Below are 20,247 nucleotides of genomic sequence, written 5' to 3'. Positions count from 1 at the left end.
GGAATGGATTTAGGCTATCACCTGTGGAAAGCTGGGTTAGAGAAGAGCCTGGAAAAGTGATCCCAGCAAAGGGAGTAATCTCTATGTTAAAGCTTCTGATTTGGGAAAGAGCATGGACGGATTAAAATAAAACGTGGAGTGTGGTCATGAATGAAGTGAAAGAATGAAAGGTAACTGGAATATAGATAAAAAACACATTCTTGTATTCATCTTGCTTCATCTAGCTACTTCCCCCCGCCAACTCTCTCCACACCTGGACCAACAGAAGACAGTAATGCTCTTGAGTCAGGAAGGATTTCTTGAACATATACCTTGTAAATATCAAAAACCACAGAATCTAGTAGGGTCTCAATGAATATACTTAATTACCGGTGAGAAATTTAATCACATACATTTTATTTGATTAAATTACTCTTTCTCTTTCTCGGAGCTCTTCAGTCTCCAGGAAACCCAGCTCTATGTTGCTTTAGATATTTTGATCATCACATTGCCAGAAAGATTCTTTAAAATCCACAATTCGCTTCTGCTCCCGGCACCTGGGCGGCGCGCCCACCCTCATCTCGGGGCCCCTGCGTTCTCCCCTCAGCCCGGGGCCCTGGGCCCCCTGCCCCCGCGTTCACCCCTCAGCCCGGCCTCGGGGCGCTGCGCCTTAGCCACGTGGAGCCTCCTGCGCCCCATGCCCTGTATTAGCACGTGACAGGTGGGCGGAGATTCTGGGCCCCGGTGAATAAGTATTCTGGCCTCCTGGGGTCAGAACAGCAGGGTAAGAACTAGATTGAGGAATGAATGGTGAGTTTTCATGCTCTACGGATAATTTTCTCCCAGATCATGGAAATCTATGCTGACTCTCTGCCCTGTATCCCAGATAAGCCAGTGCTCATGCAGGCAGTCTCCATCAATCTTTTTTTGGAAAGAGCTAAAAACAAAGACAAAACAAGAGGTAATAGTGCACAGCTCTATTTGCAAAGTGGCCTTTTCAGACATGCTCAGTGAGACCCGGAACACTGAACACACAACTACACCTCTCAAGAAAGCAGTCTACAGAGCAAATCATGAAAACTGCATCATTCAACCCTCTTCTTTCACGGCTTTCTGTGGCTGGTACCTGCTTGTCACTTACATAGCAGCTCTAAGGAGATCACTCCAGAGAGGCTTTCCCCTGTTACCCCATCCAAGCGGCGCCTCTCAGTCCCATTTCATTTAATCATGCTGTTTTATTTTTTGTCATTTACTTATGACTGTCTGAAAGTATTCATTGTTTATGTTTTTACTGTTCATTTCCTACCCTCATGGGATCTGAGCTTTGTAACTGCAGGAAATTTTCTTGCCTTGTGTTCCCTGCTTATCAGTAAACAGTACGCAGAACAGGGCCAAGTAAAAAATTTTTAAAATAAATAAATAAATGAAATCCACAATTCCAGATACAGAATTCTGCTATTTTGTAGTCTGCATCAGCCAGCTAGAATGCTTCAAGGTTCTCAAATATATTTAGAAATATTCAAGAATTTACCTTGGCATTACCAAGTAAGTGATTTTTTTTAAATACCCTGTACCAAGGGCAAGGAAGTATAACTTCCTTTATTTTCACTATATTTTACCTTTTTTGTAAAATTAATATTTATTAATATTAGTTTAATTTCCACAGCTATACCACTTCTGGCATTCAGTTATTTAATACAGAAAATATACTCTGTTAGAGATGCAAATGAAAACATTCTACTACTGGAGAGTGGTTTACTTATTAGAACACATTCTGATCACCCATGGCCACGTTTTTTATCAGAAGGTTTGCAAAGCATGGGGTGTGCAACCTTTATACAAGCAATAAATAAATTACTGACGCGGCATATATAAACTTCTAATCTAAAGCCATATATAAACATTACTTTTTCGGCCGGGTGCAGTGGCTCATGCCTATAATCCCAGCACTTTGGGAGGCCGAGGCGGGTGGATCACAAGGTCAAGAGATCGAGACCATCCTGGTCAACATGGTGAAACCCCGTCTCTACTAAAAATACAAAAATTAGCTGGGTATGGTGGCGCATGCCTGTAATCCCAGCTACTCAGGAGGCTGAGGCAGGAGAATTGCCTGAACCCAGGAGGCAGAGGTTGTGGTGAGCCTAGATCTCGCCATTGCACTCCAGCCTGAGTAACAAGAGCGAAATTCCGTCTCAAAAACAAAACAAAACTTGAGATTCCCACCAATGATGAGTTTGGAGAAATAGATAACCATCAAGAAAATAGCATGTGTCAAAATATGTAATGTGGGTAGAAACTTGGAACAATGAAAATAAAATCAGAAATATTACAAGTAAACAAAGGGGAAATGGGTAAAAGAAACTGGAATGTAGCATCTGAACACATTTTTGTCTTCATCTCTGCTTATCTGGCCCTTATCCCCTCTACAACCGGAGCAATACAAGATAGTAATCCTCTTGAGGTCAGCAATCATTATATAAACTAATGCCTTTTAGATAGTAAAGATTATGACGTCATGCTATCTCACTGTATGAAATGAATAAATAATTCAGTGGCATAATTTCATACCGAGACTATACACAGAGATTACGGCAACAGTCCAAAAATCCCTGTAAATTATGGTTGGGAGACGGGAGGCATGGGAACCAGGAAACTGTACCTTGATGACGGAACTTGTGGGTGCGGTTATTGGTGACATCTGAGGAGTCTGAGGATGGCTCTCAGGGAGGGTTGTGCTGGCCTCTGAAGTATTTAGAAGCTGACTCTGCTCCTGAGGTGGTTTCATGCTCTTGGGGGCATAATTTCTCGGGTTCGTTTTTTTCTTTACCTGAAAGTATTCATTTTCTGTTTAATGGTTTTCAATATTAGAGGAAGCACATCTTTTTCATTTGTGAGAATACCATCCTTTATTAGATTCTAATAGGTCTCATTACTTCCAAACATGGTCTCTCTAATGTATCCCTTCAGGCAATTATCAGATTTTTTTTTTTTTTTTGCTAAAATGTGAAATGATCAAGCATTTTTCTTCCTAAAATCTTTCAATATCTACTTACTGATGCTTTTACATTGGAGACTCCATTTCTATCTTTATGACAAAAGCCAGCTTGCTGGAGGGCTGCTTTTTACCAGGCTTGCATCATTTCCCTATAGCTTTCTACATACACCATTGTTATATATAACTCACTATTCTGTTTCACACTTTTAACATTTGCATGTAACATTTTCTCCACCTAGAAATCTTTCCAATGTTTGTCTTTATCTTGCTAAGAGCAATAGTACCTATTGCATATTGATTTCCCATAATATACAAGGCAATGGAATACGATATGTATATCCATTATCTCATTTAATTTTTTTTTTTTTTTTTTTTTTTGAGACGGAGTTTTGCTCTTGTTACCCAGGCTGGAGTGCAATGGCGTGATCTTGGCTCACCGCAACCTCTGCCTCCTGGGTTCAGGCAATTCTCCTGCCTCAGCCTCCCGAGTAGCTGGGATTACAGGCACGCGCCACTGTGCCCAGCTAATTTTTTGTATTTTTAGTAAAGACGGGGTTTCACCATGTTGACCAGGATGGTCTCGATCTCTTGACCTCGTGATCCACCCGCCTCGGCCTCCCAAAGTGCTGGGATTACAGGCGTGAGCCACCGTGCCCGGCCCTTCATTTAATTTTTAAACAAATCTTATGAGAAACATTTAAGGTATTTTCCCAGTATCAGGAAATGAATGTGCCAGATGTGGACCAAATCTATCCTACTCCAAAGCCCTTGCTTTTGACCACTGTGTTAGATTGGTTCCCACCCTCCTAATTTCTTCAAATATTTTATTTTTTTAGCATGAATTTTGTATCCTTTTGAAAGTATGAGGAACATAATTCTCTTAATATATCTTAATACGTTTCTCTATATAAATGTGAGTAGAACATTCAAAATGGCACTTTTGAAGGAAGTGGATTGCTGCTGCAGGCTCCAGGAGACAGCTGAAAAACTGTGAGTGCCCGAAGTGTGAAAGTCTACCCAGCAACTGGGCTGAGTACGAGGCAGCCCAGAAGTACCTCTGCAGGCAGACAAGGCACAAACTGCCTCCTCAAGCAGCTCCCTGCCCCTGTATAACCAATAAAACGCCTCACAGAGGAGAGCTCAGGCTGACACCTGGTGGGTAACCTGAGACAAAGCAACCAGAGGAAAGATCAGGCAACAATCCTCACTGCTCTGCAGCCCCGCTGGGTGATTCCCAGGCAAACAAGATCTGGAGTGGACCTCCAACAGTCCTGCAGCAGAGAGGCCTCACTGTTAGAGGGAAAGCAAACAAATAAAAACAGAAAGAAATAGCCTCAACATCAATAGAAACGACACCCACTCAGAGACCCCATCTGAAATCACCAACTTCAAAGGCAGATAAATCCACAAAGATGGGAAGAAACCAACACAAAAAGATGCAATCATCAAAGAACAGAACGCCTCTCCTCCTCCAAGGTATCAAAACTCCTCACCAGCAAGAAAACAAAACAGGATGGAGAATGAGTTTGACAAATTGACAGAAGCAGGTTTAAGAAGGTGGGTAATAACAAACTTCTCTGAGCTAAAGGAACATGTTCCATCCCAACACAAATAATCTAAAAACCTTTAAAAATGTTTACACAAAATGCTAACTAGAATAACAATCTTAGAGAAGAACATAAACGACTTGATGGAGCTGAAAAACACGACATGAGAACTTCCTGAAGCATACACAAGTTTCGATAGCTGAATGGATTAAGCAGAAGAAGGGATATCAGAGATTGAAGATCAACTCAATGAAATAAAATGAGGAGGCAAGATTAAAGAAAAAGGAGTGAAAAGAAATGAACAAGGCCTCCAAGAAATATGGGATTATGTGAAAAGACCTAACCTACACTTGATTGGTGTACCTAAACATGATGAGGAGAATGAATCCAAGCTGGAAAACACTCTGCAGGATATTATCCAGGAGAACTTCCCCAACCTAGCAAAGCAGGCCAACATTCAAATCCAGGAAATACAGAGAACACCATAAAGATATTCCTCAAGAAGAGCAACCCCAAGGCACATAATCTTGAGATTCACCAGGGTTGAAATGAAGGACAAAATCCTAAGAGCAGCCAGAGAAAAAGGGCGGGTCACCCACAAAGGGAAGCCCATCAGACTCACAATAGATCTCTCCACAGAAACTCTACAAGTCAGAATAGTGTGGGGGCCGATATTCAACATCCTTAAAGAAAAGAACTTTCAACCCAGAATTTCATATCTGGCCAAACTAAGCTTCATAAGTGAAGGAGAAATAAAATCCTTTACAGACAAGCAATTGCTGAGGGATTTCGTCACCACCAGAACTGCCTTACAAGAGCTCCTGAAGGAAGCACTAAGGATTTTACATAATGGTAAAAGGATCAATGCAACAAGAAGAGCTAACTAGCCTAAATATATATGCACTCAATACAGGAGCACCCGGATACATAAAGCATGTTCTTAACAACATACTAAGAGACTTAGACTCCCACACATTAATAGTGGGAGACTTTAACACTCCACTGTCAATATTAAACAGATCAAGAAGACAGAAAATCAACAAGGATATCTAGGACTTGAACACAGATCAGTACCAAGCAGACCTAATAGACATCTACAGAACTCTCCACTCTAAATCCACAAAATATACATTCTTCTCAGCACCACATCACACTTACTCGAAAATCGATCACATAATTGGAAGTAAATCACTCCTCAGCAAATGCAAAAGAATGGAAATCATAACAGTCTCTCAGACCACAGTGCAATCAAATCAGAAATCAGGATTTTTTTTTTCCTTGAGATGGAGTTTCACTCTTGTTACCCAGGCTGGAGTGCAATGGTGCGGTCTCGGCTCACTGCAACCTCCACCTCCTGGGTTCAGGCAATTCTCCTGCCTCAGCCTCCTGAGTAGCTGGGATTACAGGCACGCGCCACCATGCCCAGCTAATTTTTTTTGTATTTTTCGTAGAGATGGGGTTTCACCATGTTGACCAGGATGGTCTCAATCTCTTGACCTCGTGATCTACCCACCTCGGCCTCCCAAAGTGCTGGGATTACAGGCTTGAGCCACCGTGCCAAGCCTCAGAAATCAGGAGTAAGAAACTTACTCAAAACTGCACAACTGCATGGAAACTGCACAACTGGCTCCTGAATGACAAATGGATAAACAATGAAATGAAGATAGAAATAAAGAGGTTCTTTGGAAGCAATGGGAATAAAGACACAATGTCCCAGAATCTCTGGGACCAATTTAAAGCAGTGTCTAGAGGGAAATTTATAACAATAAATGCCCACAAGAGAAGTGAGGATAGATCTAAAATCAACACCTTATCATCAAAATGGAAAGAGCTAGAGGAGCAGGATCAAATAACTCAAAGGTAGCAGAAGACAAGAAATAACTAAGATCAGAGCAGAACTGACGGAGATAGGGACACAAACAAACCCTTCAAAAAAAAATCAATAAATCCAGAAGCTGGTTTTTTGAAAAGATCAACAAAATAGACAGACCCCTAGCCAGACTAATAAAACAGAAAGGAGAGAGGCCGGGCACGGTGGCTAAGCCTGTAATCCCAGCACTTTGGGAGGCCGAGGCGGGTGGATCATGAGGTCAAGAGATTGAGACCATCCTGGTCAACATGGTGAAACCTCGTCTCTACTAAAAATCAAAAAATTAGCTGGGCATGGTGGCGTGTGCCTGTAATCCCAGCTACTCGGGAGGCTGAGGCAGGAGAATTGCCTGAACCCAGGAGGCGGAGGTTGTGGTGAGCCGAGATCGCGCCATTGCACTCCAGCCTGGGTAACAAGAGCAAAATTCCGTCTCCAAAAAAAAAAAGAGAGAGAGGAAAATCGAATAGATGCAATAAAAAAAAGATAAAAGGGATATCATCACCAATTTCACAGAAATACAAACTACCATCAAGAGATTACTACAAACAACTCTATGCACATAAATCAGTAAATCTGGAAGAAATGGATAAATTCCTGGACACTTGTGTCCTCCCAAATCGAAACCCAGGGTTTCAACAGGAAGAAGTTGAAACCCTGAATAGACCAATAACAAGGTCTGAAGTTGAGGTAGCAATTAATAGCCTACCAACCAAAAAAAGTCCAGGTCCAGATGAGTTCACAGCCAAATTCTACCCGACATACAAAAGGAGCTGGTACCACTCCTTCTGAAACTATTCCAAACAATACAAAAAGAGGGAATCCTCCCTCTCATTTTATGAAACCAACATCATCCTAATACCAAAACCTGGCAGAACACAACTAAAAAAGAAAACTTCAGGCCAATATCCATAATGAACATTGATCCAAAAATCTTCAATAAATTACTGGCAAACTGAATGCACAGCACATCAAAAAGCTTATCCATGACGATCAAGTAGGTTTCATACCAGGGATGCAAGGCTCGTTCAACATAAGCCAATCTATAAACATAATCCACCATATGAACAAAACCAAAGACAAAAACCATATGAAAGGGCCAGGCGCGGTGGCTCACGCCTGCAATCCCAGCACTTCGGGAGGCCGAGGCGGGTGGATCACGAGTTCGAGAGATCAAGACCATCCTGGTAGACGTGATGAAACCTGTCTCTACTAAAAATATAAAAAATTAGCTGGGCTTGGTGGTGCGTGCCTGTAATCCCAGCTACTCAGGAGGCTGAGGCAGGAGAATTGCCTGAACCCAGGAGGCGGAGGTTGCAGTGAGCCGAGATTGTGCCTTTGCACTCCAGCCTGGGTAACAGAGCGAAACTACATCTCAAAGAAAAAAAAACCACATGTTTATCTCAATAGATGCAGAGAAGACCTTCGATAAAATTCAGTAGCCCTTTAGGCTAAAAACTCTCAATAAACTAGGTGTTGAGGGAACGTACCTCAAAACAGTAAAAGCTATTTACGACAAACCCACAGCCAATATTATACTGAATGGACAAAAACTGGAAGCACAACCCTCGAAAACTGGAAGTAGACAAGGATGCCCCCTCTCACCACTCCTATTCATATAGTGTTGGAAGTTCTAGTCAGGGTAATCAGTCAAGAAAAAGAAATAAAGCATATTCAAATAGGAAAGGAGGAAGTCAAACTGTCTCTATTTGCAGATGACATGATTGTATATTTACAAGACCCCATCCTCTCAGCCCAAAATCTGAAACTGATAAGCAACTTCAGCAAAGTCTCAGGATACAAATCAGTGTGCAGAAATCACAAGCATTCCTATACACCAATAACAGACTTAAAGAGAGCCAAATCAAGAGCGAACTCCCATTCACAATTGCTACAAAGAGAATAGAATAGCTAGGAATACAACTAACAAAGGAGGTAAAGGACCTCTTCAAGGAGAACTACAAACCACTGCTCAAGGAAATAAGAGAAGATACAAATAAATAGAAAAACATTCCATGCTCATGGTTGGGAAGAATCAATATTGTGAAAATGGCCACACTGCCCAAAGTAATTTATAGATTCAATGCTATCCTCATCAAGCTACCATTGACCTGCTTCACAGAACTGAAAAAAGCCACTTTAAACTTTATGTAGAACCAAAAGAGAGCCTGCATAGCCAAGAAAATTCTAAGCAAAAAGAACAAAGCCGAAGGCATCACACTAGCGGACTTCAAACTATACTACAAGGCTACAGTAATCAAAACAGCATGGTACTGGTACCAAAACAGAGATGTAGACCAATGGAACAGAACAGAGACCCCAGAAGAAACACCACACATCTACAACCATCTGATCTTTGACAAACCCAGAAAAAACAAGCAATGAGGAAAGGACTCCATATTTAATAAATGGTGTTCAGAAAACTGGCTAGCCATGTGCAGAAAGCTGAAACTGGACCTGTTCCTTACACTAAGATTAACTCCAGTTTGATTAAAGATTTAAACATAAGACTTAACACCATAAAAACCCTAGAAGAAAACATAGGCAATACCATTCAGGACATAGGCATAGCCAAGGACTTCATGACTAAAACACCAAAAGCAACGGCAACAAAAGCCAAAATAGATAAATGGGACCTAATTTAACTTAAAGTTTCTGCACAGCCATTAGAACCAAACAATCATTAGAGTGAACCAGCAACCAACAGAATGGGAAAAAATTTTTGCAATCTACCCATCTGACAAAGGGCTAATTTCCAGAATCTACAAAGAACTAAAACAGATTTACAAGAAAAAAACAAACGAACACACCCAAAAGTGGGGGAAGGATATGAACAGATACTTTTCAAAAGAATACATTTATGAGGCTAACAAACATATGAAAAAAAGGTCATCATCACTGGTCAGTTGAGAAATGCAAATCAAAACCACACTGAGATACCATCTCACGCTGGTTAGAAGGGCAATCATTAAAAATCTGGAGACAACAGATGCTGAAGAGGATGTGGAGAAATAGGAACACTTTTACACTGTTGGTGGGAGTGGAAATTAGTTCAACCATTGTAGAAGACAGTGTGGCACTTCCTCAAGGACATAGAAATAGAAATTCTATTTGACCAAGCAATCTCATTACTGGGTATATACCCAAAGGATTACAAATCATTCTGTTATAAAGACACATGCACACGTATATTCACTGCGGGCACTGTTTACGATAGCAAAGACGTGGAATCAACCTAAATGCCCATCAATGATAGGCTGGACAGGGAAAATGTGGCACATATACACCATGGAATACTATGCAGCCATAAAAAATGATGAATTCATGTCCATTGTAGGGACATGGGTGAATCTGGAAATCATCATTCTCAACAAACTGACACAGGAACAGAAAGCCAAATACTGCATGTTCTCACTCATAGGCAGGTGTTGAACAGTGAGAACACATGGACACAGGGAGGGGAACATCACACATTGGGGTGTGTTGGGGGGAGAGGAGTTAGGGGAGGGGCAGTGGGGGTCGGGGAGGTTGGGGAAGAATAACACTGGGAGAAATGGCTGATGTAGGTGACGGGAGGATGGAGTCAACAAACCATCGCATGTGTGTATCTATGCAACGATCCTGCAAGATCTACACATGTGCCCTAGAACTTAAAGTACAATAAAAAAAAAGTAATTACTAAAATAATTTAGCTGAACTACTATGTTCCTAAACAAAGCTACCATTTGTAACAACAACAACAACAAAAAAAAACATTCAAAATGGCAACAGTATAAAATCATGTACTGTAAGGAAACTTAACAAGTGAATATCTGAATTCAAATTAACAAATTGGAGAGCTTCCTTGCATAAACCTTTGCCTGTGAAACATAATTTTGATCTTTGCAAATAATTTTAATTTTCAAGCTAGGCAATTTTATGGATCACTAAATACACGTGTATTTTAATGTTACAAACTACAAAGTGTCTCACACACACACACACACACACACAACAATTTCTAGTCCTCAAATGGAGAACACGTAATTTTAAATCCCAACCCTACAATCACTTAAAAGTTTATGTAAAACTCAGAGTTTAATTTTTTTCAATTAAGGTCAGCTTTTCTTTCTTTTAAAAATTGTATCCTTCCTGGGCCGGGCACAGTGGCTTACGCCTATAATGATAGCACTCTGGGAGGCCGAGGAGGGTGGATCTCAAGGTCAAGAGATCAAGACCATCCTGGTCAATAAGGTGAAACCCCGTCTCTACTAAAAATACAAAAAATTAGCTGGGCATGGTGGCGCGTGCCTGTAATCCCAGCTACTCAGGAGGCTGAGGCAGGAGAATTGCCTGAACCCAGGAGGCGGAGGTTGCAGTGAGCCGAGGTCGCGCCATTGCACTCCAGCCTGGGTAACAAGAACAAAACTTCGTCTCAAAAAAAAAAAAAAATTGTATCCTTCCTATCATATCATTCCATCCAAATAAATAAATAGGTAAAATAAATGTAAGTACAAGGATAGCATCTGTTTTCTCATGCCTTCTGCTGGACTTTGTAAAAAAAAATAAACACCCACAAGTCTGTTCTTCCCAAAACTTAAAGCAAATCATTTCCACTTTGGAAAACTAATATTTACCTATTTAATTCTCACCTCAATAAAACTATGCATTTCTGAAATCAGTTTTGACATCTGGTTCTTTTTTCTAAGTCGGAAGCAGAAAAGATGGAGCTTATCTCCATCTTCACAGCGGATATCGTGACATTGTCCTGTCCCCACTACATCCATTTTTCCTCTGTCATCCTCAATTTCATAGGTTGTACTCTTCTGTTTTTGATTTACTTCTTTCTGTAACAGAAAATCAATATTCTGTTCCTGAGAATGTAATTAATAACAACCACATATAGAATAAACTCCCTTGTAAGAGTTAAGCGAGATAAAGGACAGCAACTTCTATACAGATATGTATATACCTGAGGCCAGATCTTGGCAGACAGCCCTCCCTCAGCATCCTTTTTGTTTAAGTCTTTCACATAACAGTTCTAGAACATTGAGCTTTCTTTCTAGTTTCTATTGTTTTCACCTCCAGGGCAGCTATACTTCCCAACACGCCTTGATACACAAGAATCTGAAACCCCTGACAGCCTTTTGGGGCCTCAGACCCTGCTACAACTACGTATTCAGTGAATTATGAGGTATCTGGAAGAAAAAGCAAGCTTCTAGTAACTCTCTAATTACTTTTTCTACCGTCTGCATTTTCTGAGTCTCTTCCAATATTTGGACCCCGTCCTGAACCCAAGTCCTTGAGCTCAACCATTCCAGCTTTTTGCTCATTACTCATCATTCTAGAAGTCGGTACATAAGAATCATCTCACTGGGCGTGGTGGCTCACGCTTGTAATCCAAGCACTTTGGAGGCCAATGCGGGCAGATCACCTGAGGTCGGGAGTTCAAGATCAGCCTGACCAACATGGCGAAACCCATCTTTATTAAATATATATATATATATATATGAAAAAAAAATCATCTCTTCTAGAGTGTGTACAGAAAGTAATGCAGGTTAAATAAGGAGTTGTTCTAGGTCCGGGTGCAGTGGCTCAAGCCTGTAATCCCAGCACTTTGGGAGGCTGAGGCAGGTGGATCACGAGGTCAAGAGATCGAGACCATCCTGGTCAACATGGTGAAACCCCGTCTCTACTAAAAATACACACAGAAAAAATCAGCTGGGCATGGTGGTGCACGCCTGTAATCCCAGCTACTCGGGAGGCTGAGGCAGGAGAATTGCCTGAACCCAGGAGGCAGAGGTTGCAGTGAGCCGAGATCGCGCCATTGCACTCCAGCCTGGGTAACAAGAGCCAAACTCCGTCTCAAAAAAAACAAAAGGAGTTGTTCTAGGAAACCAATATAATGAGTGAACTATCGATCAGATAAGAAATTGCTTGAATCAATAGCAGAGGATGGATTTTTTTTGGAGCTGGGGATTGAAAGTCTCATGCTAACTAGTTTCATGAATTTGAACAGAACATATCAGGAAAAGCACTCTGTGCTCTATTTTTTGGTTGCTTATATATAAATGACAAATTTAGATTACCCGATTTTCTGAGTATCATCAAAATTCATATTTCTCAATTGTTCAATTTCTTTTTGACGAATTAGTTTGACTTGCTCAGAACACTGTCTTACTTACTGTCTGCAAATGTTTTTCAGGCATGATTAGTCAATTCCTTTCTTGCTCTGTCATAACCAGAACTCAAGCCTTGGAGGACAATACTTAATCAAAATGAAAATAATGTGATTTTTACTATAGTAGAGATAATAGTCAAAGGGATACACTTAGTATTATGTGTGTATGGATCTAGGCCTCACACCGTCCTTGGTCGTTGTGACTTAGCATAGATGATAACAACTGATAAAATCTTAAGGTTTCTCAATCATTGTAAAGACTCAAGTTTAAAGCTCTGGGAAGGAGAACATGGGAAAGAAACATTAACAGGTCCCCCAATCCCAGTCTTAACTTCAGAGAAGGCTTTATCCACCTGTCATTAGTCTTGAGAGTCCTGGCCTCTAACGTCCAGTTTATAGGCAAAGTTCATCTCACATATCAAGGCTTTTAATGTCAGGTGTTGGTGGAAAAATGAAACAAACAATGAAAAGGACTTACCTTATGTAGTGTAAATGTCCCATATACAGTATTTCCTGAGGCCTGTTTGTGAAGAATATCAATCTTCAGAGTTTCCTTTGCTCTGCTGATGACTTTATTCGGAATCTCAAGCTTTTGGTCGGGACCAGCTTCGGATACAGAAGATCCTTCATTGACCTCTAGGAGATTATCATATTCCAAATAATCTGATATGGCGATGATTTTCTTTCCACTGAATTTCTCCTTCAAGTTGATGTTGAAAACCTTCACATGGAAGAACTGTGTCGGTGTAGCCACTGTAGCATGAAACATCATTTTTTGCTCCTTTTCTGGGGTCTCGTAACCAAATGGCTTTGTTGCACTCAGTACCTTCACTATCACTGGGCCCTTTTGGGGAATATTTCTTTTGGCAGGTACCGGACGTTTGGCCACTGTTTTTGGGCTCTGTGTATGACAGCATAGGAGAACAAAGAAAAATGTCTAACTCAGAAATACAGAACGGCTATTCGGTGACCTCAGTGATAACACGGGGTCCCAAAACTTGCACAGATGTTTAGAGCTGAAGTCAGGGTAGAGAGGGATGGCTAGCCAGGGCAGAAGATATCTTAAACTGGTATAATAGCAAGAGGAAGTCATAGAGGAGACCATATGGTGAAAAGACAATCTTTCTCTAAACAGAATCACCCTTGAGAAGTAAAGCGTAAGAGCATCACAAGACCAGTGGATACTAAAAACAGTGTCATGAAGTACCTTAAAATAACTTTTAGGGCCAGGCACGGTGGCTCACGCCTGTAATTCCAATACTTTGGGAGGGTGAGGCGGGTGGATCACCTGAGGTCAGGAGTTTGAGACCAGCCTGGCCAATATGGTGAAACCCTGGCTCTACTAACAATACAAAAATCAGCTGGGCGTGGTGGCAGGTGCCTGTATCCCAGCCATTTGGCAGGCTGGGAATCGCTTGAACCAGGAGGTGGAGGTTACAGTGAGCTGAGATCATACCACTGCACTTCAGGGTGACAGAGCAAGACTCCGTCTCAAAAACAACAACAAAAATAAATAAATAAATAATTTTAGAATGAAATAATGAATTATACTATTTCTCTTGCCAGCTTAAAGTGCTAAAGCCTAAAAATAGACAAAGTTAAATGACACCTAAAATGAAAAGCGGTGCCTACCACAAACTATAGACTTTAAGAGTGCTCAGTTAGCAGCAGTGTAGACAAGGCAATTTTGAGAGCACACCTAACAGTGTCCCCGCCTAAGATTCAGTTACCTTACAGCAGGTGAGAATATGTTAAACCCCTCAGGATGCCATCATCCCAGTAGGCTCAGGCCGGAGACACTGCAGAGTGTCATTCCCACCACCATAGCCTTTCTCAGTGTCAGGGCTCCCACAGCGAGCATACTAACAGAAACCTGGGGCTCACACTGGCTTGCCTTCAGTATCTTTTCTCTTGAACATCTCGGTCTCCTTGAATTGCAATAGAACACTTTTAATGAAGGGGAGGTTGTTTAATCTATTAAAAAAAAAGTGCTGAAGGCGTGGATGACCTCATGCACAAACTAGCAGGTGCTGGAGAGATCTGACATGGCATACTATAGAGAGCCAAGGGAAGAGGTATGAAGGAGATGAGAGCAGTAGACAGTGAGCCCACAGCTGACTGTTGTGTACTCCACAGCTCTCTCTCCCCTCCCCAAACAACACGGGACAGAAAACTTCCTGAAGTCACAGATAATGTCAAGTTCATCGAGTATCCCTGTGGAAGCAATAGAATAAAATTTCTCCATACGTACATCTGATTAACTAGTAAATTATTGATGCAATTTTGTAACAGATGAAATCATTCCTGTACTTTGGGTTGAAGAAAACAAAGCAAAAGGGGACCAGGAAGAGCGTACCTCAATGGAGAAAGCATTGGGTGGAGCTGATGGTGAGGGCTGGGGAGATGGGAAATGGCCCACAGCTGTGAACGTGCTGGCTCCTGCAGGACCGGGTGGCTGAATCTGCTCCTGAGACACCTTACTCTTTTTGGTTTCAGTCTTTTTTTTGGTTGAGATTTTTCTTTTCTGCAAGTAGTTTGATTTTTCTGTTACTCATTTTCAGTGCCAATTGAAGTAGAGCACATTTGCATTATTGGGTAGTAGTTTTATGATACCTAACAAGATGCTTCTTGGAAACTTGAGAGGGTGCTGCCCATCTCTGGCCAGTTGTCAGATGTGGGTATAGGTAGTTTCATTAAACAAAGAAAGAGGAGAATGTTACACACATTATTTCTCAAATTATTTCTGTTATAGGATGTGCTGACTCGGTATTAAAAAAACTAGGTTTTTGGCCGGGCACAGTGGCTCACGCCTGTAATTCCAGCACTTTGGGAGGCCGAGGCGGGTGGATCATGAGGTCAAGAGATCGAGACCATCCTGGTTAACATGGTGAAACCCCGTCTCTACTAAAAATACAAAATATTAGCTGGGCATGGTGGCGCGTGCCTGTAATCCCAGCTACTCAGGAGGCTGAGGCAGGAGAATTGCCTGAACCCAGGAGGTGGAGGTTGCAGTGAGCCGAGATCACGCCATTGCACTCCAGCCTGGGTAACAAAAGCAAAACTCCGTCTCGAAAAAAAAAAAAAAAAAAAGAAGAAAAACTAGGTTTTTATAAACTAGGACAAAGTATTTACTTACCTCATTCTCATGCTTACAATCCTCTCTACTAGAACAAAGATATTACATTTATGTTATATATATTGGCATTATGTTTACTTATGTGTTTGGCTCACTGCTCTGATCATCAATAAGATGATCAATTATCATACAATTCGGTAAATCTGAAGCTTGATGGGAAACAATGAAATAGCTGTCTGCTCGAGAGGTTGAGTGGAAGAGCCATACAGAACTTCCTCTGTGGGCCTTGAGGCTTGCTCCCCTTCCTGAAGCTTACCTGACCTCCAGGACTTGCCTCTGCTCCTTTAGCTGTGACGGTGCTGATTGCGGAGGGTACAGGTACAGCAGGATCTATTTCCTTCTTCCTCTTTTTGGTTGGGGTGTGTCCTTGTGCTGGAATACATTCAATTTTATTCACAACCAATGCAGAAAAAAGGAAAGTACATAACTGATCTCCGACAGCTGAAGCAGTTTCAATACAATTTGCTCTCACTTCCTGCTTGAGGGTTTAGCTGTGCTTTAGTCTACGTCTACTGCATCAGCCCAGCCTGGCCTCAAGGAGACCAGCAGTCACAAGACAGGCATGGGCACTGATTCACGCTCCTCCGCACTTTCCTACTCCTCCCCTGTGCACTGAGCACGTGCTTCCTGTCCTCTGAACTCCATGTACCTCGGTCAACCCTTTCCCAAGTTAAAATTTTAAAGTTTTAACAACTGTTTTCATGACGCGGACTGCTTGGTCACGTTCCCCAGGTAAACTATTCCAAGTATAGAAACCAGTGAAAGGTTTCCATGAGGAAGGAGATGCTTATTTTGGACTTAGACTTTTTAAAATCCTCTTTTTAACTCAATACAAGAGGAGAGATCATATTTCTGAGAGGCAGTCTCACATTTAAGTACTGCATTTTTTAAATTTATACAGGGTAATGCTGGGTTAATCTCAATAGAACAGATACATTAATTGGTTAAATGTACATATCTTTTTTTCTTTTTTTTTTTGAGACGGAGTTTCACTCCTGTTACCCAGGCTGGGGTGCAATGGCGCAATCTCGGCTCACTGCAACCTCCGCCTCCTGGGTTCAGGCAATTCTCCTGCCTCAGCCTCCTGAGTAGCTGGGATTACAGGCACGCGCCACCGTGCCCAGCTAATTTTTTGTATTTTTAGTAGAGACGGGGTTTCACCATGTTGACCAGGATGGTCTCGATCTCTTGACCTCGTGATCCACCCACCTCGGCCTCCCAAAGTGCTGGGATTACAGGCGTGAGCCACTGCGCCTGGCCCAAATGTACATATCTTGAATTTAAACAATTTTTGTGATTTTATCATCATATAATCTTTCTAATGTACTGGAAGTCTCAGTCCCCCTTCAACTCCCTCTCACTTTTGTTCTTTCACTAATCCCAAACACAAACTCTGAAATACATCAGTCCACACTAGTAATGGAATGCACTAAATTGTCAACTTTTGGCATATGAAGTACCAGCATTGTCTCAGCTGTTGAGTCACAAATTGGAGAAAACACATATCAACTGTGACTGGGATGGGGCTCTAATCAAGGTTGGGAAGGATCTGGGGATGGCTGTAGGGAGTAAGTGTTCCCGCCTCCCAATTACCTTTTAACTTTTCTTTTTTAAGAGTTTCAGCAAAGTCTCCAAGTGTTGGTATTTCTTTGATAATTTGTATTAGTTTCCCCAAACCAGCATCACCTGGGAACTTTTCTTCCAGCAAGTCAGCAATCTGAATTTTGTCATACTCGTCTCTCATTTTTGGATTAAGTTTCAAATCGCTGCTCAGTAAGGACTTAACCATTCTAAAATGATAATCATTGATGCCCTCTAATCCTTTTAGTAGAACAATGTTCTTGTATTTTTTTCCCATCTTTGCAGATATAAGTGAGCCTACAAGAGGAAAATGACATACAGTGTTACACATGTATACAGACAGTTTAAAAGAACCTGAATGCCTATGTGAGTTAGTGGCCCGTGTGAAAGAGTTGTTCATGAATATGTGTAATAAAGGACTTAATGACCCAATGTGCTACTGGAAAAATAGAGTGAAGAACTGCTGTTAGGAACGTCTAAGACATTCTTCCTATTGAATGAGGGTAGTGGAGTTGGTTCCATGTGTTAGAGGGACGTCTGAGAACAAGCAATTGTCTCAGTGTTTAGAGTATGGGCTATGCAGTGTCAAAGCGCTTGGCTCCTCTTCCTATCCTTTACTGGGGCTGGAGCCCATCCCCCAAAGCCTGCCTGTTGTTTCTTAAATCTTCCCACTGTGACTGAAGTGGCCTACATGTAAATGGGCTACCTTCCTCCCACCTTAATATCAATAATCTTCTGCTACAGCACTACAGTTTCACGCTGGGGCACCAACCCTATTCTCCTTGAATCTTCCCTCGTCGGCTCTCACTAGCATCCTCCCTTCTTTGGTGCTAGACCATGGCTTCTGTTCTCCGTATCCGTAAAACCATCGCTTTGCTGAAAATCCACATGCTTTCCAGTGCAGCATCACAGCATGCATTCACTGGAATTATTTCACTAGTTCTTCTATTTTTCTTCTTTCAGACTTGTCTATTTCTTTTCGCACAGCCAGTTTTCTCTCTATAAGCCACCTTTCTACTCCACTGAAATCCTTCAATTATTTCTCCTTTTTCTTTCCAAAAATTCCTTGCTTCCTGGACTCAGAAAGTGTTGAATAAGCTGCATCTTTTTTTACTTCTAGTGCTTTTGTATTCCTTGTATCTATGCTCCACAAAGATACAGCACACCTTACTTACATCTTCGTGCCTAACGACTTTGCTAGTTCCTTCTTATTGCCTGGAAAGCCATTCCCACATTTCTTTGACTACTTCCCATACAAACTTAAGGCTCAATTGTGGCTTTGTGTCTCCGGGTAGATTTTAGAATCCTCTTATGGACAGAGTGTCACTCCTCTTGACCTTTTAACATCTGTGCACTTCCGTGATGACACTAAGTGCATGGTATGGATTCCAGTTTCTTTTTAAGTTAATGAATGTTTTAATTTTAGGAATGATGTCTTTGTGTACCTTTTGTATAACCAAGATATTTAAATTTCTGGGGCTATTAATTGGGGCAGGCATGGTAGCTCACACCTGTAATCCCAGCACTTTGGGAGGCTGAGGTGGGCGGATCACGAGGTCCGGAGATCCAGACCATCTGGCTGAACAGTGAAACCCCCATCTCTACTAAAAATACAAAAAATTAGCCAGGCGTGGTGGCACGTGCCTGCAGTCCCAGCTACTCAGGAGGCTGAGGCAGGAGAATTGCTTGAACCCAGAAGGCGGAGGTCGTGGTGAGCCGAGATTGTGCCATTGCACTCCAGTCTGGGTAACAACAGCGAAACTCCGTCTCAAAGCAAACAAACAAACGAAAAAAAACTATTATCTGATACTCAGGGCCTTAGTCTTTTTGCAAGACAAAGCCTCATACCACACAAAAAAATCTATTGAAAATAATATTTAATAAGAAAACAATAAATAAAATTTAAAATGCTGTCAGCCAAAAGATAGGAAAAGTAAAAAATAAACTTTAGGTGTTCCTAATATCTTAAAAAGAAAGCCCTGATCAAAGAGAAGAGAAACAGAAATTCTAACAGCATGGTAAAGGGAGGGTAGAAAAAGAACAGGGCAAGTCACTAAAGTAATTGTCTTAGATAGTGAGATAATATAGAAGTGTCATAAATAGAAGATAGCAGATTGTTAATTACCAGCATACACCTAAAAGGTCTGATCTGTTAAGTGACAACTTTCGTCAAATTTGACTTAAGAAATATAAATACATGTTAACAAAAGATGAAAAAAATTGCTAAAAATTATCTTGCAAAGAATCACTAAAGAAAGCAAGTTTATGCTTGTGTAAATTTAAATATACCTTAAGCCCAAAGGTAACTTCAGATACCTTATAATGATAAAAGGTTCAACTAGGAAATTATAAGTTTTAGTTATAAATTTATCTAATTTTGCTACAAAGCATTATTGTGAGAAAAAAAGAAAAAATAATAAAATAAATGCATCTAATTTATCTAATGATATTATTATTTTATAGTGCTTCGTGGTACTATAATTATTAGTATATATTTCTCTTTATATACACGCACATGCACCGACATAACTACACACACATATATGAAATCTGTAATGATATGTTTGAACATAGTAAACATTTATCTAATAATACATAAAATTCTGAAATCAGCATTTTAAAATGTCACATTCCACTATACACATATATTTCTATGTGCGTACACGTTTGTATAAATGATTATATATACATATAATATACGTGTGTGAATATATATTATACATACACCTAATATATATGATTGTGAGAGGACTACAAGGAAAAACATAGAAGATCAACATACTTATGAAAATATGAAGACACCACATACCTGAATAACTGAAACTGGAAAAAGTTTTCCACTGTATGTGTACATTTGCTCTCATGTTTTTTTAAATTGGGATGATATCACATAATACAGCTCTATGCTCAGATGTGTTTTTTACTTAATATTCTTTCGTGATACTTTTTTCATGTCACTATCTTGAGAACCCACCACAGCTA

At 40.9% G+C, this 20,247-nt stretch overlaps 1 protein-coding gene across 1 annotated transcript in view; it reads right to left on the bottom strand.

Annotated features, from left to right (window-relative positions):
• IFI16 (interferon gamma inducible protein 16) overlaps nucleotides 1–20,247 on the bottom strand; it is a 39,980-nt gene that overhangs the window by 18,698 nt on the left and 1,035 nt on the right. Inside the window, exons 2-7 of the mRNA XM_008984687.5 lie at nucleotides 17,278–17,562; nucleotides 15,941–16,056; nucleotides 14,905–15,072; nucleotides 13,027–13,449; nucleotides 11,020–11,214; nucleotides 2,639–2,806 (exon numbers count right to left, since the gene is read on the bottom strand). Of these exons, the coding sequence (XP_008982935.1) occupies nucleotides 2,639–2,806; nucleotides 11,020–11,214; nucleotides 13,027–13,449; nucleotides 14,905–15,072; nucleotides 15,941–16,056; nucleotides 17,278–17,542 (1,335 nt within the window). The 5' untranslated portion in view covers nucleotides 17,543–17,562. The remainder of the gene's footprint in view (nucleotides 1–2,638; nucleotides 2,807–11,019; nucleotides 11,215–13,026; nucleotides 13,450–14,904; nucleotides 15,073–15,940; nucleotides 16,057–17,277; nucleotides 17,563–20,247) is intronic.

This window comes from Callithrix jacchus, chromosome 18, assembly GCF_049354715.1.
Source record: "Callithrix jacchus isolate 240 chromosome 18, calJac240_pri, whole genome shotgun sequence".
Lineage (NCBI taxonomy): Eukaryota > Metazoa > Chordata > Mammalia > Primates > Cebidae > Callithrix > Callithrix jacchus.
Note: the sequence above shows the minus strand (reverse complement) of the source record. Positions and strands in the feature narration are given on the sequence as shown.